This window comes from Periplaneta americana, chromosome 11 (assembly GCF_040183065.1).
Source record: "Periplaneta americana isolate PAMFEO1 chromosome 11, P.americana_PAMFEO1_priV1, whole genome shotgun sequence".
NCBI classification, from domain to species: Eukaryota; Metazoa; Arthropoda; class Insecta; order Blattodea; family Blattidae; genus Periplaneta; species Periplaneta americana.
The window spans coordinates 116,388,274-116,415,883 of record NC_091127.1 but is presented as its reverse complement, the minus strand read 5'-3'; the positions used below and the strand labels follow the sequence as shown (position 1 = coordinate 116,415,883).

Below are 27,610 nucleotides of genomic sequence, written 5' to 3'. Positions count from 1 at the left end.
CTGATCGAACTGTTTCATGTGCGAAGATAAACGGCCCACACAGATTATCCCGCGTACTAAACATTTACTTTAGGACTAGCCTGTTCCAATTCATATGAGACATGCGGATTTTCACGTCCCCATATAATTGCATTATGGGTATTCACTCGCCCACTGACATGGAAAGTTGCTTAGTCAGAAAATACCCATCAATTAAAAAAGCATTTTGTTTATTTGTTTATTCAGTCGTTGCTGAGTAACTTCTTTTGTTTTTTATACGGTAACAATGATGATACAAAACTCCCGTGCTTCAATATAACATTGGAACTGAACTGAATGCTACAGCACCCCCATTATAAATTTTATAGTCATTTTATTTAATGTGTTCGCAAACAGTTTGGACTACATTATGATTATCTCTTTCAATTTTTGTGTACTAAATTGTGAGTATTTGAAGTCTTCCCTGTATCCTAATTTTACTGCTGAGTGAGTGTTAGAGAAGGCCCAATGGCCTTAATTCTGACAGGTTAAATCAAACCGTTATTAATATAATAATAATAATAATAATGATAATAATAATAATAATAATAATAATAATAATAATAATAATAACTTACTTATGACTTTTAAGGAAGCCGGAGGTTCATTGCCACCCCCATATAAGCCCGCCATCGATCTCTATCCTGTGCAAGATTAATCCAGTCTCTATTATCATATCCCACCTCCCTCAAACGCATTATAATATTATCCTCCCATCTATGTCTCGGCCTCCCCAAAGGTCTTATTCCCTCCGACCTCTCTATATGCATTTCTGGATTCACCCATTCGTGCTACATGTCCTGCGCATCTCAAACGTCTGGATTTAATATTCCTAATTATGTCAGGTGAAGAATACAATGCGTGTAGTTCTGCGTTGTGTAACTTTCTCATGCTCCTGTAACTTCATCCCTCTTAGCTCCAAATATTTTCCTAAGAACCTTATTCTCAAACACCCTCAATCTCTATTCCTCTATCAAAGTGAGAGTCCAAGTTTCACAACCATACAGAACAACCGGTAATATAACTGTTTTATAAATTCTAACTTTCAGATTGTTTGACAGCAATCTAGATGACAAAAGCTTCTGAACCGAATAATAACACGGATTTTCAATATTCATTTTGAGTTTAATTTCCTCCCGAGTGTCATTTATATTTGTTACTGTTGCTCCAAGATATTTGAATTTTTCACCTCTTCGAAGGATAACTCTCGAACATGTAAACGAGGTACGTTGAAATTTAACACAGGAAAGTCTTAACTTACCATACATATTCCGAAGGATAAATCTCCAATTTTTATAGTTCCATTTCGTATAATATTCTAGTCACGAGATAAAATCATATACCGTAGTTAGTGTTTTCGGGATTTACTTCCAAACTTATCGCTTTACTTGCTTCAAGTAGAATTTCCGTGTTTTCCCTATAATTCGTTGTGGATTTTCTCCTAACATATTCACGTCATCCGCATAGACAAGAAGCTGATGTAACCCGTTCAATTCCAAACCCTCTGTGTTATCCTGAACTTTCCTAATGGTATATTCTAGAGCGAAGTTAAAAAGCAAAGGTTATAGTGATAATATATTATTATTATTATTATTATTATTATTATTATTATTATTATTATTATTATTATTATCATTATTATTGTCAAATATGCCCCCAAGAAGGGAAGATGGGTAAACCGACAGGTATCAGTGCCGTATGGATACGAATGACGTCGAAAGTAACAAATCACTTTAGCAACCATAACCTTCTCCCATGAAAAATAAATACTTAAATAGATACCCGTAGCACTAGTATGAGAACTACAGTCATCTCCATGCTTGTGCACATTATTGTGATGAATGTGAAACAGCTGTGCCCACATAACACCAAGAAACAATACATCAGTCTGGGCTAACTAGCGTTAACGTAAATACAATTCTTCGAAAATAAGGATCGTTATACGAGATTTTTGTTACAGGTTATGTAATTACTTATGAGATTTATGTGACGTTAGTTACCATTTGCACAGCCAGGTCGCAGAGGTTTTATTTTAACCAGTTCTTTACGCTTTATGACTGCCAATACTGTTACAAAGATTTATTGTGAGCTGTAAAATTTACCAGCAAGTATTCAGGAAACTGGGAGTGTACATATATATTTTTAGGATAGAGAAATATAACACAAAACAAGAGTTATTAACTGAACTACATTGTATAAGAGTAACGACGCAGTTCAAAGGGAACACATATACAGGGTGGAAGTGAAACAATCTTGCAGATTGAAATCATCAGGAAATAGGATCTGCTGTACTTGATTTTTCAAATAAACCCTCATCTGTTGGTGACATTACTGTCATTGCATCTCAAATGAAACTACATTGTATAACAGTAACGACGCAGTTCAAAGGGAACACATATACAGGGTGGAAGTGAAACAACCTTGCAGATTGAAATCATCAGGAAATAGGATCTGCTGTACTTGATTTTTCAAATAAACCCTCATCTGTTGGTGACATTACTGTCACAGCATCTCAAATGAAACTACATTGTATAACAGTAACGACGTAATTCAAAGGGAACACATATACAGAGTGGAAGTGAAACAACCTTGCAGATTGAAATCATCAGGAAATAGGATCTGCTGTACTTGATTTTTCAAATAAACCCTCATCTGTTGGTGACATTACTGTCATTGCATCTCAAATGAAACTACATTGTATAACAGTAACGACGCAGTTCAAAGGGAACACATATACAGGGTGGAAGTGAAACAATCTTGCAGATTGAAATCATCAGGAAATAGGATCTGCTGTACTTGATTTTTCAAATAAACCCTCATCTGTTGGTGACATTACTGTCATTGCATCTCAAATGAAACTACATTGTATAACAGTAACGACGCAGTTCAAAGGGAACACATATACAGAGTGGAAGTGAAACAACCTTGCAGATTGAAATCATCAGGAAATAGGATCTGCTGTACTTGATTTTTCAAATAAACCCTCATCTGTTGGTGACATTACTGTCACAGCATCTCAAATGAAACTACATTGTATAACAGTAACGACGTAATTCAAAGGGAACACATATACAGAGTGGAAGTGAAACAACCTTGCAGATTGAAATAATCAGGAAATAGGATCTGCTGTACTTGATTTTTCAAATAAACCCTCATCTGTTGGTGACATTACTGTCACTGCATCTCAAATGAAACTACATTGTATAACAGTAACGACGCAATTCAAAGGGAACACATATACAGGGTGGAAGTGAAACAACCTTGCAGATTGAAATCATCAGGAAATAGGATCTGCTGTACTTGATTTTTCAAATAAACCCTCATCTGTTGGTGACATTACTGTCACAGCCTCTCAAATAAAACTGTACATAAAACTTACAAATTCTAAAAAGTCTCTAGGTCCTGATAATATTACCAATGAAATTCTCAAAAATCTTCCTCATGTTGTCATAAAATACATTACAGAATTAATAAAGAAGGCACTTTATTTTAATTATTTTCCACAACCTTGGAAAATTGCGCATATCATCTCAATTCCAAAGCCTGGAAATACGTAATATATACTCGGAATCGGAGACCAATTAGTCTCTTAAGTAGTAGGCTATTGGAAAAATATATGAAAAAGTAATTCTTGCTCACATGACAGCCACAATAGATTCTGTTATACCTAATACACAATTTGGTTCCATGCTACATCGTTCAACAACCCAGCAACTCGTAAGAGTTGTAAAATATATTGAATCAGGATTTAATTCACAAGAACATAAAACAGCAGCGTTCTTGGACGTCGAAAGGCATTTGACACTGTATGGCACACTGGGCTCCTATAGAAATTAATACAATTAACAATTTCAGAATCTATTATTTTCATAATTGCATCATATTTACAAGATAGACTTTTTCCAGTTAAAATGGAAACAAAATTGTCATCACCCAGAAAAATACTGGCTGGTGTTCCTCAGGGCTCCGTCTTGGCTCCTGCACTTTATAATATCTACACATCTGATCTACCTACTTATGGATCATGTCAAATTGCTCAATACGCAGATGATACAGTAATTTATTTTAGACACTTAGGTATTATAAACTCAACAAATACAGTCCAAAGTCATTTGCAGAAATTAACTCAATGGTGTACAAAGTGGAGGATTAAAATAAACTAAGAAAATCAAAATGTAATAGTTTTCACAAAAAGAAGACTTTTAATACCACCTCCATTACAAATTAATAACAAAGATATACCATATGCAACAAACACAAAATATCTCGGAATAAAACTCGATAGAAGATTAACATGGCAGTGTCATATCAGTTATATAAGGCAGATAACATTACAAAGAGTACAGCAATCGTATCCCCTGCTTTTCTCTCCGGTTCTAAAACTTCAAAAGAAACTTCAGTTGTACAAATGTCTCATTCTTCCAGTAATGCTTTATGCAGCACCTGCTTGGAGGTCTGCAGCAAAGACATTTCTCCAAAGACTACAAGTCCTATAAAATAAAGTTGGCAGAATAATTTCTGGAGCAGATTATGACATTCCCATTATTCAATCACATGAAGATCTTGGTCTTAAGCATATCACAAAAGAGATTCAACAGACAGCCAGAACTTTCTACCTTCAAACTAGTGAAAACTTCAACCCAATTATCTCAAATTTATGACACTATGATCCTCGAAATTTCAAGTACAAAATGTCTAAACAAATTTTAATAACAACTCCGTGAATAAATAAAAACACCTGGTACCATGACCACTTCATCGGATTGCTGTGAAGTGTTATCATCCCGTGATCATATCATCTGATGTGTACTTCATGGAGCAGACGTGAGCGAGAGCTCGAAACTGTGTTCCACCATCATTGAAGAGAGTGACTGACTGTAATTCTTTGAACTGTTCTTTCTAAAGACACCGGTATGAATTCCGTAAAACACATAGTGACAGAATTATAGCAGTTTATAACCCCGGAATGTTTCTACGGACATACATACATACATACATACATACATACATACATACATACATACATACATACATACATACATACATACAAACGGACTTCCTGAAACGAAGTCTTGGAATTGGCAGAAGCACAGCTAATCGCGGGGTGCTGAAGGAGTTTGGGCTTCAAAACGAAGCAATTCATATGAAAGTTAGGGTGATAAGATACTGGTTAAAATTATATTTGGGGATCAGTCGCTTCTACGGTCGATTTGCTACAAAGTTCAACAAAGAGAGTGTTGGGAAAAAGGGTGGGTATAAACTGCAGAAAGGGCTGCATCATATAGAAATGGGATGGGTGTGGGATAGAGGTGATAATAACAGGAGGAATATATGGCGTAATGTGAAGAGGCGATTAATTGATATCGAGAGGCTAGAGATTGAGCTTCAATGTTCGGAAAAGTCCTCACTACATTTACAACCAGATCTCATGCTTAACTGGGGGAGGGTGACTATATAAATTCTGTAACAAAGGCAGTAGAGCAGGTTTAGCTAAGATTGGGGGCATGGAAGGGTAATAAAATTGTCAACGAAGAAGGAGAGCGCCTTTGTCCTTTTTGCAGAGAAAAGAATTCTTACAGACATATTTTATTACAGTATGTCGAATTGGAACAAGTACGGAGAAAATTTCTACCACCCTCGATGCTTAGTCATAATAGGAGTTCGCTTGCATGTTTTGACCTCATGGGGAATAGAGAATACGAACAAAAGACTGGATTGTTTCTCTTGAAGGCGAGACAGATTAGAAGTGCAGCTGTGGAAGTTTGTGATACGAACTGACGAAGGGGTAATGGTATCTACCCAATTATACACTTTTATGTATGTTTTAGGTTAGGATATATTATATAATGTGTTTTGTTGTGCCATTTTCATTTTAATATGTATGTTCTTTTAGAGAGTGGTTGGATATAATCATAGGTGAGGGGAGTGAAACTTACAAAGTGGGACTTGTGTTAGGTACAAAGCACGTACGGTCAGAAGACCCGTGCTCTAGATTTTAGAGAAAATTACGATAATATAACATCTGTATGTATAATATTACTCAATAAATCTGTCTGTCTGTCTGTCTGTCTGTCTGTCTGTCTGTCTGTCTGTCTGTCTGTCTGTCTGTCTGTCTGTCTGTCTGTCTGTCTGTCTGTCTGTCTGTCTGTCTGTCTGTCTGTCTGTCTGTCTGTCTGTCTGTCTGTCTGTCTGTCTGTCTGTCTGTCTGTCTGTCTGTCTGTCTGTCTGTCTGTCTGTCTGTCTGTCTGTCTGTCTGTCTGTCTATCTATCTATCTATCTATCTATCTATCTATCTATCTATCTATCTATCTATCTATCTATCTATCTATCTATCTATCTATCTATCTATCTATCTATCTATCCACCCATCCATCCATCCATCCATCCATCCATCCATCCATCCATCCATCCATCCATCCATCCATCCACCCAACCACCCAACCACCCATCCACCCACCTACATACATACACACAGTAAGTTTTTTTCTGAAAATAGAATTAGGAATCGTAAATGCTTGTAAAGGTTTCTTTCTACGTGTAATACTATTTATGTAGTAAAAGCTATCATACATCTAGGAATTACATTTGTAATTGGTGCAATATGAGAAACGTTATTTCAGGTATCTGTCTGAGCAGAATGTTGGACGTGCATAGTGGAGAAGCGGCAATTATGTAAACTAGTTGGTGTAACATCTCACTGCAGACATGAATTTCATAGTAGTGCTCCGAGACCTCATTCGCAGATATAGCTCAACCGTAAATGACGCCCGTGATAGCACTGATAAACAGCACCGTTACTAACAAGCACACTGTGCATTAAAATATCACTGGAAAGCTAACAGCTGCAGCACTTAACTTCGGTTTTGATCCAATAACTTTTACATGTAATTCTTACAATATGACGGCATGCGAATATTGAAATGTATACGAGTATTTCTTAAATCTACGTATTTTATGTGCATTATTAATTACAATTCAACCTCAGATTCCATCTTCTTACATCCCATTAGCACAGTCGATGGCAGAATGCTAAAATACGGAAACATATCGACTATGCAAATCGCTCCTTCTCTCATTTTATGTGCAATATTAATTCTAATATATCCACAACCATTCCCCTTATGAGACAATGACACAATTTTAGAATATGAAAAATTTATGTTACTGAACGTGATAAACAAAAATCACTTTGACATTCATTTCATCCACTAATACAGGGACATCATTTTATTTTTACTTGCATTTTTATTGTACCTGTATTTCTGAATGTACTTCACTCCCACCCCTTCACTAATGTCCTTGCTCCCGTCAGACACACAAACTTACGGCCGCTGTTGCATTCAAAGTCTTCAAGCAGTGAAGTAAACACTGCAGTGTATAGTGTGTTTCGGAAATATGGATGCGTTTTCTATAGAAGAAAGAACCTATATTAATAATATAGTACTAAAAAATTATATTCAAGAAACGATAAATTCAATTTCAGACAATATGCTTCAAAATGTTTTTAATAATATGCGTAAAGAATTGAAGCTGCATTGTAATGAACGGCAACCATTTCAGCAACTTGTTTAAAAATTCAGATTAGCTTATTTTGAATTGAGGTGGCTAGACGCAAAGGAATGCTAGTGACATTTGTAATAACATGAGTTAAGTGCATCCAGTGTAAGCTAAAGTATCTAAAATTTTAGTGGCAAAGGGATATTTTAATCTCATCACACATTAAAATTTAAATAAAAATTTCACCGATTTTACGAAAGCTTAAATATTTAAACCCCATTTTCTCAAAAATTAACTTAAGTGCACTTACAGCCCTTCACTTATGAGCCCTCAATTTAAATGCACTCTCTGTATTGTATGTTAACACCAATAATTAATATGCTAAATAAAGTAGACATTACATAACGAACATAGCCGCCTGAAAAGTTGAGTTTTTGAAAAAAAATGTTACTACTCCACTGTATTTTGATAAATTGCATAAAAGTGATGATCAAATTGAAAATCATAATATCATATTTCCCTACAACATAAATGGATACACTACTTTTCTCTCCTCCTATAGCTAGTAAAATGATTTGTTTACATATTGCACTAGCAACATCAAACTCCTGTAATGGAAGAGGGCAACAGTGTTTCCGAGTATAGCCAGGTTAATGTTAAAAATGTTGGTAAAAATAAAGTGATGTCCCTGTATAAGTAACTGAACGACAAAGTCAGTTTTCATATAGTGCACTAACAATATTATAATGTTTACGACATATTGGTCCAACAAAATGAAAGGTTAATATTAAAAATTAACTACTTAAGGTGCTCTGAAATTATTAAAGCATTACATAAGATTTGCTAATGATGTGGGGTTTGTTAGCACAAGAGGAAAGATAAATGAAAACAAGACAAAGACAATGGTTATCGGAAGAAAAATAAAGAATGTAAATGTGCGAATTCTAAATGAGCCAGTAGAACAAGTGGACAGCTTCAAATAGTTGAGGTGTACTGTAAGTAGTAAAATGAGTTGCTGCCAGGAACTCAAAAGGAGGATAGCAATAGCAAAGGAAGCTTTTAATTGAAAAAGGAGCATCTTTTGCAAGTCTCTAGAAAAATAAATAAGGAAGAGAGTAGTGAAGTGCTTTGTGTGGAGTGTGGCATTGCATGGAGCAGAAACATGGACATTACGACGAAATGAAGGGGAGCGATTATAAGCATTTGAAATGTGGATATGGAGAAGGATGGTGCGTGTGAAGTGGACGGACAGAATAAGAAATGAAGTTATGTTGGAAAGAGTTGGCATTTTAAGGAGACGTTTGCACTTAAAACCATACCGATTTACGATGGTGCAACACATTTTGATGAAGATAAGATGGGTCGACGGGATTTCTGTGTAGAAATGCTTGGTAGGAATGAAGAAAATGAGAATTATTGAACCACGCGATCTTTAGCGACGAGTCAACATTCCACGTCACTGGTAAAGTAAATACCCACAACTTCAGGATCTGGGGCTCTGAACGTCCACATCTCCGTCTGCAAAATGTTCGTGACAGCCCAAAAGTGAATGTGTTTTGTGCCTTAAGTAAAACTAAAGTGTACGGCCCCTTCTTCTTCCACGAAAAAAACTATCAATGGTTTTGTCTATCTGGATATGCTACAAAATTTTATCATCTCGCAGATAGATGAAGATGATCAAGAAGGGGAAATCCAATTTCAGCAGAATGGTGCACCTTCACACTACCTCCAAAACGTCCGTAATTGTCTCGACTTGAGGTTTCCTGGTGGATTGATTAGTCTTGGAGGACCGACATCATGGCCACCTCGGTCCCCGACTTGACACCGCTTGATTTCTTCCTATGGGAGTTCCTTAAAGATTAAGTGTACGTTCCACCCTTACCTGCCAATCTCGCTGAGCTCAGAAACTGAATCACCGCCGCAGTTGAGTTAATGACGCCGGATATGCTGCAGCGAGTTTGGCAAGAAATTGAGTTTTGATGGAATGACTGCCGAATGAACAACGGAAGTCAAATTGAACCACATTGAGTGATAAATAGATGAGTTTTGCTATTACATGGCATTAAAACCAAATCTGTATTGTTTCTAAATAAATTTCTATAAGCTTACAAAGTTGTATGGTCCTTTTGGAATCACTCTGTATATATGAGTAAATGAGTAAATAGTAAAAGAAACAAAGATATAAATAAATTTATAAATAAATAGATAAATACATAATAAAATACAGCCGATTTAGTCGACATGGAAATGTAGTGTTTTTAAATGAATACTTCTAGTAAAATATATTTTTGTCTGCATAATTCTCAGTCAAACGAAATGATTCTGTTTGCTTTAGTGTAGGTACTGAAAATAGACCAAAACGATTACATACCTGAGGAAAAATCGCAGTAAACGGGCATACAGCCAGACGGATATTTAAAAGAATGAACATTTTAAGTTTCTTTATATGCGTCATAACTCTTATCTCTTACGTATCACATCATAGCATATTAGTTATACTTTTATATTGTCTTATAATGACACATTAAAGCAATCTATGTTAACTTTGTGTGCTTTGTAGAGTGTAAATTAGTTTCAATGCTAAAATTGATTTATGGAAATCGAGTTTAAGTTAAATTTATATGCATGAATAATTAAAATTGTGTCCCATATTTAGTCTTCTTATCCAGTATTAACATAGCCTATATCAACTATAATCAGTATTGCTGGAAGAACATGAAATCGTGTGGATACAGAAACTGATTAGCTTCAGATGCTCTGAGAATAGTAATATATTTTTATTATGGAATTTTTTCGTTTATTTAAAATGCAAAACGTGCTTCACTCCGTGTAATGTGAGGCAGGACTATTGAACGAAGTAATTATAATACGAAATCGAGTATTGCGATATGATTTTTTCGCTACGATATTTATAATTACACGAGTCAGCTGTTGTAGGCCAGATATTGATTACACCACTGGGAAGTGTAATGCAGAAAATGCGATCTATATGTTTAGCAATGAGATGGAAAGTGTGTATATATTTCCAACAAAATTAACATCAATTACAAACCATTAGACTATCGTCAACATTATAAAATATATGTATAGAAATTATATTTTAATCACTAAATAATTGAGTGGAAACACAGAGAGGGGCGACATTAAATATTTGTAAATTTTGTTTCGATATTATTATCTTTTTGCAGAACCAAAGAATTTAATGATGACATTTAAAGTGAAAAAAAAAAAGCTAAAATATACACTAACCTGAAGATACTCAATTAAAACAACTACTAAGTGTAAATAAATTCACTGCTGTGGAGTAATGGTTAGCTGTCTTGACCGTGAAACAAGTAGACCCGGGTTCAAATTCTGCTAGGGGCAAGTTACCGGGTTGGTTTTTTTTCTGAGTTTTCCCCTCAAGCACTCAAACGAGAATCGCTGGATAACTTTCAGCGTTGGACCTCGGTGACCTCGGACTCATTTCGCCTTCATTAGTATCATTCTATTAATAAATACGCGGCACCTGTCTGCTGGAGCTGCACATATCCAGCGAATTCACAGGGGCTTTAATAAGCGGACTGCGAGTGATTTGGGGAGTGTAGCTCCCTTGTATAGATGGCGCCTTGGTGAGTCGTGGAATCGACGGAGGCATGTTCTTCTGGTTGAGGATACAGGAGATTCAGGCACATGAATTGCGAACAGATACCATCGATCTGAGGGTGCTGCAGAATAACATCACAGGCAGGCGAAGGATCAGGTCTCCAGGTAGAACTGGATGCTGTGGTTGAATCGATACGATGATACGATGCAGTGAATCATGTGCTTGAAGAAGCGATCCTAATGGACTTCAACAATCATTCCAACATAAATCTGCGCTGTCTGTTGATTAAAGATACGTTGCTTATTCCGAATGAAACAAAACAAATAAATTAATTTTAAGGATTGGATATAACTTGTATATTAAGAAAACGATGTTATAGTACCTATAAGAAGACCAAATGACTCAATAAAACATTATCCAAGACTGAATAAACGAGAAAGAAAATAAATAATTAGCATAACGGATTGACTGTACGTGTTTAATACAAAATTATCATGCGAAGACTAAAATTCGTATTATTCACGTGGTGATGTTAGTGAATGTTATACCAATCCCTGATCCGTCTACGAAACCACTAAATACTTCCCATATGTCTCGACTGTTATTTGGGTTACCTAAACAAAAACGAATGGCTTAAGTCAGATACTCCGTACAATTTTATTGTATCGGTTTAGTTAATAAGTACAATACGATTATTTAGTCCTGACAGTCGCCGGCAATCTGTGCCTGGGTCAGGCGAGTCCATTTAGTTACGCCAAGGTATGTTCAGGGTAGTCTGTCGCCTGCAGTCAGAGCGATCGGCTGTCACGCATGCGGTAAAGCGTTGTTTTTCCAGTACAGTTAAGCTGTACTGCATTTCTTTGCGGACCGCTCCCCCTTATCTCTACTCCGGAACACTCCCCACTGCTCCTATTATTTCCCCTCTTTGGCGTCGCTAAGCTGTCAGGACTTAATCGATCTGTACACCTGAATACTATGAGAAACTTATCTGATAAAGCTATGCTCTCAAATGAATGCCCTCATGTAACAAATAGTGATGACGCTGCCAAGCTGAGAAAAGCGTATCTAATTACACCACATTCGCATTCCAACCCTCTTATGAGAGAATTATTTACATGAAGATGTTCCATGTGCATTACAGCCAGACGTCTTCACCCCAGATTAAGAAAAAGGAAACACTTCAACTGATGCCATGTCAGATTTGAGTATACCCCTGTGAAAAGCAATAGTCGATAAGAGACCTGGCTCATACATGAAAACGCGCCTAAAAGCCAACAAGTAAACTTCTGATGTAATGTAAAAAATGAGAATTACTCGTATGATATAACTGATTATAATAAACTAGTAGAAAGTGAAGGCAACATGCAAAGTAACTATTCACTCCCTGAATATCATTTTCGTAGAATATGGCCCGCAGATCGGCAAATAAAACAAAAAGTGATAGCTTTCATATATTCACCCTGTCAGAGACAAAATATTATTGATTAAATTGTAGAGTAGGTATTAAGCATACAAAGAAATAATTTATTACAGTTGTATGAACACATTTTGTAAAATTAAATTAAAATTAATATAATCAGTTAAAAACCAGACATGTTTCGGAGGAATGCTCCTCCATCTTCAGTGGCAATACCACGACGCTGGTACAGATGTTCGACCACGTATCGTGGCATAAAGGAGGCTCTTTTTTTTGTTGAACCATATTATTTTGTTTAACAGTTCTATTTGGAGACGCATGTCGTGGTACTGGTTGACCAAATTTTCTTCTTCACTAGCCACCATAATTGAATTTACACAAGTAAGGCCAAATTCAACAGTGTTCATAAATGAGATATTAAGCATACAAAGAAATAATTTATTACAGTTGTATGAACACTTTTTATAAAATTAAATTAAAATTAATATAATCAGTTAAAAACCAGACATGTTTCGGAGGAATGCTCCTCCATCTTCATGGCAATACCACGACGCTGGTATAGATGTTCGACCGCGTATCGTGGCTTAAAGGAGACTCCTTTAAATTATTTCTTTGTATGCTTAATATCTCATTTATGAACACTGTTGAATTTGGCCTTACTTGTGTAAATTCAATTGTAGAGTAGGTTTTTTTTTTGGGTATAATCTGTATTAATATTTAAGTAGTCGTGTGGTGGTCATGTTGACCCCCCTCCCCCAGTGTTATATGTTGGTTTGTATTATTTTTACGCTGTTGCCTACATTGTCCAGCTTATCAGTACCTTCCTGAAAGGGTGTCGGCAATACGACTGCATGATAACTTCCCTTTTATCACTGGCATTTGTTGCGTTAATTTAATTTTTCTAGACTGGGGGTTCTGTTGACCTCCACGCGACTACTAATGTCATAAATTAGTCCACAAGTAGTATAGTGTTATTTTTGTGATTCTATACGTGAAATCTCTTAGTCTAGATCTAGAAGATTATGGTACGTAATGATGCTTATGATCTATAAGATTTACATAGAACCAGGATATTTCATATTTTAATTCGCGTTTTTAATTGGGGGTCACTCTAACCCCAACGCGACTGCTAATGTTACAAATCAGTCCACAAGTTTTATAGTGTTACTTTTGTGGTGTATATACATGCAATTATTACTTAAGAACATTTTGGGATGTAATGACCCATATGAGCTAGAAAGTTTGAGTGGAACTATGAATTTTATATTTTAATTTGTATTTTTGCTTGGGGGTCACTTTGACCCTCACGCGAGTACTAATGTCACAAAATAGTTCGCAAGTACTTAAGTGTTAAGAACGAGAGTTGTACCAAATTAGTGTTCGAAGACTGATGTATTATGAAGCCGGAAATTACGGATACTGCTGATCAAGTCCTCTCTGGCCATCCGTCAACACCTTCGACAGAAGACAACAAGAAGAGACTTGACACTTTTTTCAAGGAAGATCGCCGTGTAACGGTTCGAGATATGGCTACCAACCTTGGCGTACAGTGAACGAAAAATATCTTCGAGCCTGGCCTACGTCACAGAGAAAGGAAGTCGAGATAAGGAATGAAAACAAATAATAAACAAATGATACTGTAATGCCTATTGTTATGCGTGTATGTTAAAACTGAAAACATCGACTATTCATCCAGCGTATAGGGAATTAAAAGTATGGACACTTCGCGTCGGTACCTTTGATGTAACAGGACTGAATTCAATGAATGACCTTCAAACCAACTTGAGCGTGAGATTCTCTTTTTCCCCTAGAGTTGGCGCTGACATCACACCAATTAGCAGTCGACACAGCGGAATATAACAGGCATACAATTAATACATATAGGTACATTATGTAAATTATATGAAATATGAAAAACCTGAAATCCCATAAGGGCAACGGCCTCCTACAATAGTGTAGGGTAAGCTGAAGGTCTATTACACTTGGGGAGCCAGTCCAAGAGAGCTTACACTATACACTTACAAACTAAACACATAAACAAACTTAAGCTAAAATGAAAAATTATACAGAATAAACACATAAATTATACAAACTGAACACCCACAAAAAACTATACAAACTGAACACATTAATTATAGTCTATGTACATTATGTACCCAAAATAAATTGGACCGATGAAATAATAAATTCGTCATGATTTGTAATGTCTAGACTCTATTGAGTTCTTTTAGGCCTATAATGACAGTTGAGATGTTGACCTCCATCAACAATTAAAATATATAATGATTTGATAGCCCTGAAAATGGAAAAACAAAAACTCTATGAAAAGTAAAACCATATGGCTATACAAATATTAAACGAATTTGATACCTACATTTATAATGTGTTGTATTATTTTATAATATCATTTATTATATATAGAACATAAAAAAATATTAATACAACTAGTTCATCACTGAGAAATAAGGAGAAGCTGTTAACTTGAACTTATTTGAAGCGAAGCGTTACTGGATTATGCAATAAGGTAGGCGATGTTTGGATCCTGTGTCTCAACTCTTATATTCAATTATCATATCAGCGTGTGCTCGATTACACTAACCTCTAGCGCTTGAAAGTGGAACTAAACGCTGGCGCACAGAGAAACAAAACAAGAAAATTCACTCAGTGTCTATTCTATATAATCTCTATTCGCTAATTCACCATTATCTATGTTGCTTCTGTATTCCAGTGAAGTAATTGAGCAAATGTTTTTAATTTGAGCAGTGTCAAGGACTTGTTTTAATAAAAATAATGTCGCCACACCTGTTCCTTCCTCTCGCAAGTCCACTTCCAGGAATAAAAATCGTTATCATAACGATCTTGAGTCTTGGAGATATCCTGTGGCCACTGTAGTTTACAATACCATCCACAACATTCTGGAGAAGCTGCACTACAAAATATTGTAGCCTGCACGATGGGTGCCTCGTTTCCTTACAGAGAAATGAAAAGCGCACTCGCTATCAATTGCTTCAGCATTACAATGAACAGGATGATGGCTTGTTCTGAAGCATATTAACGGGTAACGAAAGATGGTTTCATCATTTTGATTCTCAATCAAAAATGCCGAAGCATGGAATGAAGTCACCCACAAACGCCGATAAAACTAGGACCATGCTCTCGGCTTACAAGCTTATGGCACAGTGTGCTGTGATGCTAAAGATGTGGTGATGATTGACTCCTGACTCATAAGTAAACTGTTAGTGCAGACCGGTATGAGGCAAGTTTGGAGAAGCTTCATCGAGCGCTGCGTGACAAACGACCTGGCAGACGAGTCATTCTCCAACATGACAGAGCACCATAATACACGGGAAAATTCCATCATGCAATGAAATGAAGTAAGCGGCTGAGAGATTCTTCTTCACCCTTCTACACCACGGATTAAGCCGTTAGACTTCCACCTCTTTGGTTTCGTCAAGTAAGACCTGAGAATGCAACATTTTAAGACGAATAAAAAATTGCAGGAAGCCGTACATAGTAGGCTGCACACTGCTGGAACGGTCTTGTGCTATACAGGCATATTAAAATTGACAAAAAAATGTTGCTCGAGCTGGGGAATATATAGAATGACGTCTATGACAGATTCTGAGGAGTGATATATCTCGTGATGATCATTTTTCGTGAAAAACCCCATGCCTTCTGACGCGTCGTTTAGAAGGTAAGCAACATCGAAGAAAATACAGGTTTAAGTGACATTTACAATTTAGAAATGAGTTATTAATTATTTATTTCTTCAAGTACCCTTACGGACTGGTTATCGATTCATTTCACCGTCAAAGCAGTGATTATTGGATACTACAGAAAATTTCAGGTCTGCGTCGAATTTGATCAAAAGCAATGACTATTCGCACAGTCACTTCCTCTCTGGTGTCAAATGGAGTGACATACATGACACTCGTCACATGTCTCAAAGAAAAAAAAGAATGTATGGTCGTTAAGTCGGGTGATCGCCCTGGCCACGTAATAGGTCCCAGAAGCACCCGATACACTATACTAGTTTAAATATTAACTCATGAAAATAAAATCTGCGCTTCTTCGAACATTGTGAAACTGTTTGTGTCAATGACATGTGTTTTTGTCGACAAAAATAAATAAGTAATTAAAGAAACAAGTAAAGGAGATCTCAGTTCGTTTGAATAATTATCTTGCATTATCATATTTTATCAATACTGGCGTAATACCGCTCTTAAAATTTTTCATTAGAAATTAAATTAAATATCACATATTTACCTCCTTCAGTAACATATCATTTATTCTGATATGTTAGTCACCATGATTTACGGTACTCAACTGAATTATAGGAAGCTGGATACGGTATGTAAAATGTTCCCTATTTTACAGTAATTTACCAGTATTAAATGACTTAGTTAATGTATCCTTTTGTCTGTAAATTTAATCTCTGATGCATGCCTTTATTACCCTCTCTTTCCCCGCCAGCTGAAAGAACCCGATACTCAGGTCCATCACCGACATGAAAGTGAATTAACAAATTATATTTAGGTTATCAAGGACTCATGACTGCTTTATATATCCAGATCAGGAAACACACTTTCATATATCCCTCCATTGAATTTAGCTAAAAACTTCATTAAAAATAAATGAATTACGTGATAATATACCGTTTACATAAAACTGCGTTCTGGTATTGCCTACCGTTTTATAAAAAATACTGACAGTCTCGCCTGTGTGTTATCTTTAGTATCTCAATGGTTTTATTAAACATTAAGCAATAGTCACTCAGTTTCACACACAATTTAGACAACGTATTATTATTATTATTATTATTATTATTATTATTATAAAACATTTAAGTAATAAGAAACTTAAAATCATGTCTGTGTTACCAGTAATAACTGTAGTAACGGATTATTTAGACATTTCATTATATTAATGTGAACAATATTCTGAAATGTAGCTAATAATAACCAATTTTCATTTATATGTACCTTACACTCTGGGTAAGTCAACCGCATAAGATCTGTGATTCCACTTGAGTTCTTTTTTCCAGACTTAAAGTGTAAATCTCTACAGGGTTGTTTCCGATATCTGATAACGAATTTGAATGACGTCATGTGCGTCAGGAATCACACCGATAGATGAATTGCGGCGAGAGGTGACAGACCAGTAGTGGAGTGATTTCATAATCAGAGTGCACGGTGTATTACAGTAGCAATGCCCAAGAAAATCTAGCCTTTTTGGGAGGGGTACATAACAATCCTTTCCGATGCCAACTACAGTTACGTGAAAATCACACGAGCCTGCAAAAGAAGGTGATTTCTTCCAAGAAAGACATCTTGTGTGTACCTAATAAGACTGGCATATTCATACAATGCGTCATCATACTCAGTTACTGAAGAAGAGGTTAGTCTTATTCTCGAACTACAGACCTATCATACGACTTAATAACACCTAAACAGGGTACGAATTGATGAGGGGATTCCCCCTGTTGGAAAGTTATTCTTGTCTCATAAATTCATATTAACATTCCTGCCAGGGATAACTTCTATCCCTCCTCACAAAATATAATTGTTTTAATATGAGTATACTTTATATAAAATATAGAGTAAGCAAAGAAAATAATATTAATGTATTATTATCACCGGCAAGCTGACAACAATCAATAACGTAGGAGTTACACATCGTATTTTAAACCTGCTCATGGATATATTTATTATTATGATCAAGATGCAAGACAAGCAACTCAGTGCGACCAAGCGTTGAGCCGTATCGAATGAGGATAATAATAATTTTATGTATGGTATTCTTTATCTAGGAGTCTATCCCCCCTTATCAGAAATCTTAATTCGCATCCTGCACCTAAAATTTTAACATGAGATGTTAAGTGTTCATATATATATATATATATACGAATATGAAACAAGCAAAGTAAGGTTTGGTCAGTGATGGTATTGGATATGGTATTAATTTTCATGAAAATGTACTGTAATGAACTTCTTAGGAAGTAATATTTTCAATATTAGGTAATCAAATGGCTATAATGGTATAGCATTACTTCATAGGTTTCTCCAAATATGTCATTATATTAATAAGATTATAAATTAATGTTTTGTTGATGTTTAATAAACATAGCATAAATTTACTTATAGAATCTATAAAATAATATGTTATAAATAATATTTAAACGTAATGTGCCACATTGGTGTCATAGAAATCTCAGTAGTACACATTAACAAAGAAATTGTAACAGTGTGTTGCATGATATCCGATAAACTTCACGATGTTTATTAAAGGTCATTATACAGTAATTACGATTTTTTGGTACTAAATCGAACCGTTTTCATCAATTGTTAAACAGGCTGAGTCTAAATTATTTTCACAATTCTTACTGTTCATCAAACATAAACTACTCTAATGCCTTAATATTTAGATGAAAGATGGATAGAACAGAGAACAATTCTCTCCGGCACCGAGACTCGAACCCGGGTTTTCAGCTCTACGTGCTGACGCTTATTCACTAAGCCACACCGAATTCCATCTCCGATGCCGTATTGAATCCCCTCAGTTTATTTTTATTTTTTTGCTTGATTATTTAACAACGCTGTATCAAATACGAGATTATTTAGCGTCGATGGCATTGGTGATAGCGAGATGGTATTTGGCGAGATGTGGCCGAGGATTCGCCATAGATTACCTGACATTTGCGTTACGGTTGGGGAAAACCTCGGAAAAACGCAATCATGTAATCAGCCCAAGCGGGAATCGAACCCGCGCCCGAACTCTCAGTTTAAGCTCTATTGTTCAGTTTTCCCTTCGGTGGCCTATCCTCATGTACTGTGTCACAGAATATGTGACAGTGGCACAATGTCCAACACACTATGTATATATACGATGATTTTATCCAAGCCCGACAGGTGGCCCGGATGGAATTTCTTAATCCGATGCTGACAAGTGGGTCATCCTGCTCAACCTTGACAGAGCCAGGTCCTATTCTCAAACGCAAGTACCTGATAAGCCTCAGAGCTCGGAGCTTCAAGCTATTCCTTTATCGGCATCGGAAACCCTCACTAGCCTCAATATTTTACCTCAGTCTGTTTTTAATTATTGTATATGACAAATTAAATGAGTGCAGAGTGGGACTTTTCGTGGAATGATAGAGGGAAACGGAAGTGTCCCGAGAAAAAAATATCCACATATCGGGGATCGAACCCAGGATGGAAGATCAGCGCTCTAGCGCACTAACAGTTAACTCTGTATTTGTTTTACTCTTTTATTAGGAAAAGGGTCAGATAGAGGTCCTTCAGCATAGAGAGCGTTTCAAACCGATAGAATGAAGGGGTGTGAGGAGAACTGTTTCACGGACTTATGAATGACCTTGTAATATAATTTGTTTGTTTTTGAAATGACCTCTGAAACGTCCGTGAAGTTGTTCGGATACAATGAGGAAGATGTAAATATTTCGTAGTTGTTTTATTTAGTATTATACAATATTACAACATCAATTGAATCTTTTGCTAGTAATATAAACCTCATAAAATAAATCACAATTAATTACACCTTGGTATATTAAGTGCAGTTAAATATTGACAAAACTGCTGATCCAGCACATAATTTGTTCGAACAATAAAAAGAAGAAAAAAGAAAGGAAAATGAATTAGCTGTTAAGCCAGAGTTATTAACACTTTTTCGTGGTGGCATCTGTATGTATGTAATAAATGGCGCTTTCTTAGAAATCTGTATTTAGGTAATATTAATCGTAATATGAGGTTGTTTTCTAACTGACCTGGAGGGCATTCGGCCAGAGGCAGGTGATGTTCGGCGAGAGGTCCTGCTGCCCGGAGTTGGCCGACTGCTGGGAGCAGGGCGACTTGGACGGCGCTGACTTGCCGTACTGCGCCACCTGCACGGAGATGCTGGTGCCGTGGGGACACTTGAGGGTGACCACCTCGTCGTCGCATCCCGCGCGTTGGTACGTCCGCAGCGTGCCTGACAACAGAGCTGTCGGGTAACAGAACAGAAGAGAGCGCAGTGTTAGAGCCCATCACCGAGCATGCTGCCACCACCAAGTTAACAGCAAGGAAGAAAGGGTTATGTGCATTAAAATAACAGAAACAAAGGTGATCATGTATGTATGTATTTATTTATTCACACTGCAAATGGGTATATACCCGGTGGCAGTGGTAACTAATTATATTCAATACCTTTCAATAGTGTGTATAATATACTACCGTTTATTATTAAAGTCCTTAAGTCTAATTTTAACCACTTCCCTGATTAACCCGAGTTAACTCGGGTTGCTAACTTGTGCTAACTCGTCTGAGTCCCATTTTCGCTTCGTATTATATCCCGAATATATATACGTTTCCATTCTTTCATTAACCTTTTCCTCACTAGATGGCCACGGAAGTTAGTGACATTGCTATATCTAGTGGTGTTTTTTGTACTTCTTCCTTGCGAGTGGAGTTCTATGCTCATATAGCATTTACACACAGTAGTGAGTAGATGTTAGTTAGTTTTGGCGGTTTCTGTTTGTGTTTAGTGTTTTTTGTGCTGTTTTGTGTAAAGATGGATCAAGTTAGTGATTCCGAAACTTTTGATCAGGAATATATTCCTGTAGAAGATTAGGAAATGAAACAACGGTATCAGAAGACGAAGTTATAGACCAACAAACATATTCAGATCAGTTGATGTCGCGTCTTTTCGACAGTGGTTTGAATAGAAGACATCAGGCACCATTTCTTCTGCACTTCCGAGGTCCACATTCCCTGAAATTTTAACATTGTTTCTGATAACGATAATTCTCAATTTTTTAAATTATTCTTTAATAATGACCTCATCAACATTATATTCGAGGAGACGATTCGGGATGCTAATAAGTGTTCACAGAATGCTGAAAATAATTCGTGGCGGCCTACTACAGACTCTGCAATACGTGTACTTTTGTGCATAGTGATATTGCCTGATATAGTACCTGAAGAACACATGTACTGGTACAAATTAATATTCAATGACTGCTACACCATTCTTCCCAAAACGCTCTCATATAGGAGAGCAGATACTACTGTCCGGAATGCAATGTGTCACTGTGCGTAATACCCTGCTTTCGAGTCTATCACACGACAAGCAACATTTAACGCCTTGATAACAGCACTGCTATTGTACCTTATAAATTAATCCATAAAAAGAACATAAGTTGGGAAATAGTTCAGGAGAAAATCAAAGTGGGACAACTTCCAGAGCTGGAATCAAGGTGCACGAGATAACTCGGGATAATAATTCAGTATGAATGTATGTCTATTTCATAGTGATTTTTTAGGTATGTAAGAAAATTAGTGATGTACAGTGATTCTGCAATATTAAATGACCTCTATTACGAAAATAAAAAAAATATGACACTTTTTTTTCACAAAAGTGGTAAAATATATAGTAAGGGAAGAGGTTAAATACATTTTTGATTATTGATAAAGCCTTTACTAAGTCTGCATGTAAAGCATTCCAGTCCCTGACAGTACGATTGAGAAAATAAAATTTTCCAGTGTCCGTCCTCTGTCTTCTTTCGCTCAATTTATGAGTGGTCGTTCCTTGAAGAGTAATTTGGCGGCTGCAACCTATTTTTTATTTCTCTCCAGGCAGGCTCACCTCTGTATGTTTTGAACATTGCGCATAATCGAATTCGCGTTCTCTTGTCCATGAGTGTGTCCCATTTTAAGGGGAGAGGATGGTATTTTTCAAAACTTTTCTCCTATTTGGTGTAAAATATTAATTTTTTGTATGTAGAGAGCTCATAGCTGTAGAAACTCAACCAAAACTAAATATTTTGAAAAAAAATTATTTGGGGTCCATAATTAAAAAAAATACCCAATGCAGGATTTTACTAAAACCGATACATCTAACCGATTTTTGAAGGTAGATTCATCCCGTTTTTTGCAATGTACTCGCAAAAGCATGCTCTACAAACTGTCTGTAACACATTTTTGATATTAGTCCCTACGTTTGTAAAATAAACAATTAAAATTTAATAACATTTTTCTGAATTTCTTTCCTGCAAACAAACGGACGTAGTCTTAAAATGAAATCAATTAACAAAATTCTGTTACAGAGAAACGTTTCCTAGTAGTCTAAAGAATGTGTGTTCTAAATTTCATGCACGTATCTTTAATAGTTCAGAAGTTATATCCATTTTTGTCTGGCAATGTAGCAAAAAAACTGAAGTTACCGTAAACCGATTAAAAGGGGGCGAGTGATTTAAAAATCCATAGCGCAGGAAGTTTAAAAATAGCGTCTCAACATCCGATAAGGGCACAAATATCCATGAAATGTTATGCAATGCATTCCACACATATCGAAGAGTATTTTAAAGAATTTTTTTTTTTTTTTTTTTTTTTGAAAATTCAATTTACCGGAAACAACAATAAAAGGAGGCGAGTGATTTAAAAATCCATAACGCAGGAAGTGTAACAATGACGTCTCAACATCTGATAAGGGCACAAATACACACAAAATATTATGCTATGCATTCCACACATATCACAGAGTATTTAAAAACATTTTTTTTTTATAATTTACTCATTTTTCACCAAATAATACCATCCTCTCCCCTTAATGGTGAATTATTACGACAACGCTTGAGAGGCCGTTTTTGAATCTTTTACAGTTTCTTAATATGTTATAATCTGTAAGGATCCCAACATGAAGCACCATATTCCATTACTGGACGAATTAGTGATTTATATGCAATCTCTTTGGATTTATCAGAGCCTTATCTTAGTACCCTCATCACAAAGTGTAACGCTCTCCATGCCTTCCCCGCTGTGTCAGTAACGTGTTCCCTCCAGCCGAGATCGCTGCTAAATGTTATTCCTAGGTATTTTCATTTGCTAACTTCCGGAATGGTTTCACCCCTTAACGTATACGATGCGATCATTTTATTTCTTTACAGCATTTCTTTACTTACAGCTTTACCTTCAAACAGTAATTTTCACCAATGTTACGGTTATTTTTTTTAAATTCTGATATTTTATATTTGCATGTTCTTCCTAGTTTCTAAAAAATACACACCTATCAGCAATATTTTTTATTAAGGGCACAACATTTTTTTATTTACAACTGATGTGAAATAATGGGATTTTTCACGAAAAAAATCAATTACTTGTTTTTGATTGATGTTCTGGCCAATATATATATATATATATATATATATATATATATATATATCTATTACCAGCCAGGACATCTCACTTGACAGTATGTGTCAGAGGAAGAGGAAGAACATTCATTTGTATATATCTGAAGTCTGATAAGTGTAATATGTTACTATTGTCAGCGCATTTCGAACTGGCGGATCAAGGTCAAGCAATGGACTGCATTTGCTAAGTGTGCTTGCCTCATTCCTGGACCATTCTTCTCAACTAAAATCAGCTCGGAAAGCCGAGATTAGCAGTGCCTCAGTTCACGTTTTCAGTTCAGTGACTAGTGCGTGGTTTGTACGTTTGTACGTGACTTTGATCCTCCAGTTCGAAATGCGCTGAGTATAGTCAGCGATGTATGCAATGGAGGGAGAAAGAAACTGGCCTCGCTACCCTATTATATCCTGGCTTAGTTGCCTCATGAGTGATCTCTTATTGGTGTCACTTATGAGGTTCAAACCTGTCTTCGGACAGTTGACTAAACACAGTACACTAATCAGACTTAAGATGTACTGTATAGAAACAATTGTTTTTCCTCTGAAACACATCGTCAACTGAGATGTACTGCCTGGTAATAGATATAGGCATACGTATTAGCCAGAAACTCAATTAGAGGCTATAGTAATAATGATGATAATAATAATAATAATAATGTTTATTATATTATTATTATTATTATTATTATTATTATTATTATTAGACTATTATTATTTGGTACTAAAATTAGTTTGAAGATCTATAGGTTATGTATTAAAGTTCCGTCTGATTATTAAGTGATACTTGTGCATTCACAAATTTACAATTGATTCCCAACCACACGAAACACATCTCTTTTTCTATCTTTATAATACAGGGTTGTTTCCGATCTCTGATAACGAATTTGAATTACATCACCACACCAACAGCTGAATTGCGGTGAGAGGTGACAGACCAGTTGTGAGTGATTTCATAATCAGAGTGCACGGTGTATCACAGTAGCAATGCCCAAGAAAATCAAGACTTTTTGGGAGGGGCACATAACAACTCGTTCCGATGCCAAGTACAGTTACATGAAAATCATAGGAGCCTGAAAAAAACGTGGTTTCGTTATTTCCAAGAAAGGCATCTTGTGTGTACCCAATAAGACTGGCAAAGCTTGGATGGGGTTAATTCCAGAGTGGAAAAAGCAAGCAAATCCACCCTCCGTCACAAGTCACCGCACCCCACGAAATGATACAAATTAATTCCATTCGAGCTTTACCAGTGTTATTAAGAACACAGAAAATACCTTTCTTGGAAATAACGAAACCTCGCTTATTGCAGGCTTCTTTTATTTTCACTTAACTGAACTTGGCAGCGGAAAAGGTTGTTATGTACCCCTCCCAAAAAGGCTCGATTTTCTTGGGAATTTCTGCTGTGAGTCGCCGTGCACTCTGACTATGAGATCACTCACTACTGGTCTGTCACCTCGCGCCACAGTTCAGCTGTCGTGTGACTCCTGACGCACATGATGTCATTCAAATTCGTTATCAGAGATCGGAAACAAGCCTGTAATCTTTAAGCCTGTTATATTGATATGGCTTGAGCAGATGTAGAGAGCTTAATTTATTTGCTTGGGATAGGTAGTAATAATAATAATAATAATAATAATAATAATAATAATAATAACAATAATCGCCATAACCATCACCATCACCATCACCATCCATACCACCACTATGAATCACCTCGGTCTCTTCCACAAATCGTCTTGAAGATTTACTTTTTACCTAGGTATTTTGCATTTGCATATTCTCGAAACTTGTTATACGTCATTATTTTTTAGTTCTCCCGATTTTACCAATAACTGGTTTAATTTTTATTTCTTTTAAAATTCCCTAACTTCCTTTATGTTTTAGAAGTGTGTATCGGGTTTTTGTTAAGATTTTCTATCATCAGATAGCAATATGTGCGTGTCTATTTGAGGTGCTCTGTAATCCAGCAGACTATGTAGTATAAGGATTAATGTATTGTATCCTTTCAATCTACAAGACGTAATTAGGCAAAGTGTTGTTCAGTGTTTGTAAAATTTGTATGATTTGTTTTATTTATGAATGAAAATCATTTTAATTTGCGGTGCGCTTTACCTCAGTCCAGGTAATTAAAAGTTTATATGTTGCAAACATTTGTTATTATAATTTTGTTTTCTATTGAACTTTTCCTGTAACTGTTGCTTTGAAATATTCCTGTTATAACATAATTGAAAATTAACTCAAAATTATAAATGGAAAAGTTATCGAAATTAAACGTTTTACAAATCACGTAATATAAACTATTTTATTCGATATGGGTTACTCTCTACAAGAAGTAAATTACTGAAAGGTCCATTGGAATAACTTCTGGTAAATACCTATTTTCTCCATTTTCTTGAGAACGAAATTTATTTTTCAAGAATAGTTATGTTTGACGTGTCTCACATTCGCTGACTTCTGCATATCTAATGCGAATAAAATTCTCCTCATAATCTAGAGCGCAATGTTATACAGGATGTTTCGTAATTCCTATTACAAACTCTAGAGGTTGTAGAGGGGACTAAGTAGCCTAGATAAAGTTTTGATAGGAACCCATGTCCGGAAATGTATCATTTCTTCTTTCAACGAAGAGTATAGATTGATTGTCAAATGTTCTTCTTTCTTTTATACATACATACATACATACATACATACATACATACATACATACATACATACATACATACATACATACATACATACATACATACATACATACATACATACACTGTGGTCGGAGGAAAAAGGTCTTAAGTAAAAATTGTATACTTTTCAGGAGAGCAGTAGAAATATTGAAATTGGTGTCAATTATAGTTTTTTTTAATTAAGAGGTTTTTCCTGGATATTATTTGTTTATATTTCTTCTAAAATAGGCAATGTTGCTCATTTAAGGTTTCCCCAACCAAAAGGCAAATGCCAGGTAATATTTTGGCGAATCCTCGGTCCTCACCTCATCTCACTACATCTCGCAAAAATAGTGTAAAAAATTGCACAAAATTGTAAAAATTGTGGAAAATTACTAAATTGTAAAACTGTAAAAATTTGTAAAAATTGTAATTGTAATATTGTAAAATTTTGACTTGTTCCACATCTTAAAGCTCATTGCTCATGTAAGATCTATGGAATAAAATAAATGAAATAAATGAATGAATAACAATTTTCTTGATTATTTCCAAACATAGCCGCACTTAAGCCTTTTCAAGACTAGAACCCAAACTGAGTAGAAGGGACTATTTAAACATAAGACAATGTTCATGTCAAAATAAATGAGAAATGTAAATTATTAGGAATGCAAAATTGGGTCTTAAACAATTATAGGACTGTTTACTCCGGTGCTTAAAGTTTTAAAAGGAAAGGACATCAGTATGTGATAAAATGGCTAAAATACAAGTTAGACCTTTTTAATAGGGAAGGATGGAAAGTATACAGTACATATGATGGTTTGTAAGGAATAAAGTATTAAATATTCTTAAGTCCTTTATTCTGTGTGTGGCCGATTCGAAAAGCACTTAGGACATTTGGTTACGCTCTATAAATTCAGTCAGGAGTGTTATTTGACTTTAGCCGTTTACCAGATTGTAGAGAATTGTTTCCGCTTTCAGAATATATAAAAATCTCATTTTCATAAAAAACTGACTTAAGACCTTTTTCCTCCCGGCCACAGGTATCATCTCTTACTTGTTGCACATCTCAAAGCTACAATGCTGGTGTGAAGTTTGTGGGAGGCAAACAATTAAATTGAATTAAAAATATTTCATCATAGATCTACTCCCAATTCTTCTTAAAATTACATAACTTAATTAACGAGCTGTACGATTGTACCTATATAGTATATATTCAGCACTGATGAAAATTAAAATGAAATTTCTCCTCTTTTTGCGCC

The 27,610-nt window shown here is 35.7% G+C and overlaps 1 protein-coding gene across 3 annotated transcripts in view; it reads right to left on the bottom strand.

Annotated features, from left to right (window-relative positions):
• LOC138709261 (protein eva-1) overlaps window positions 1-27,610 on the bottom strand; it is a 765,208-nt gene that overhangs the window by 276,389 nt on the left and 461,209 nt on the right. For all 3 annotated transcript variants that reach the window (XM_069839917.1, XM_069839916.1, XM_069839915.1), the window contains exon 3: window positions 20,296-20,510. In XM_069839917.1, the coding sequence (XP_069696018.1) occupies window positions 20,296-20,510 (215 nt within the window). The remainder of the gene's footprint in view (window positions 1-20,295; window positions 20,511-27,610) is intronic.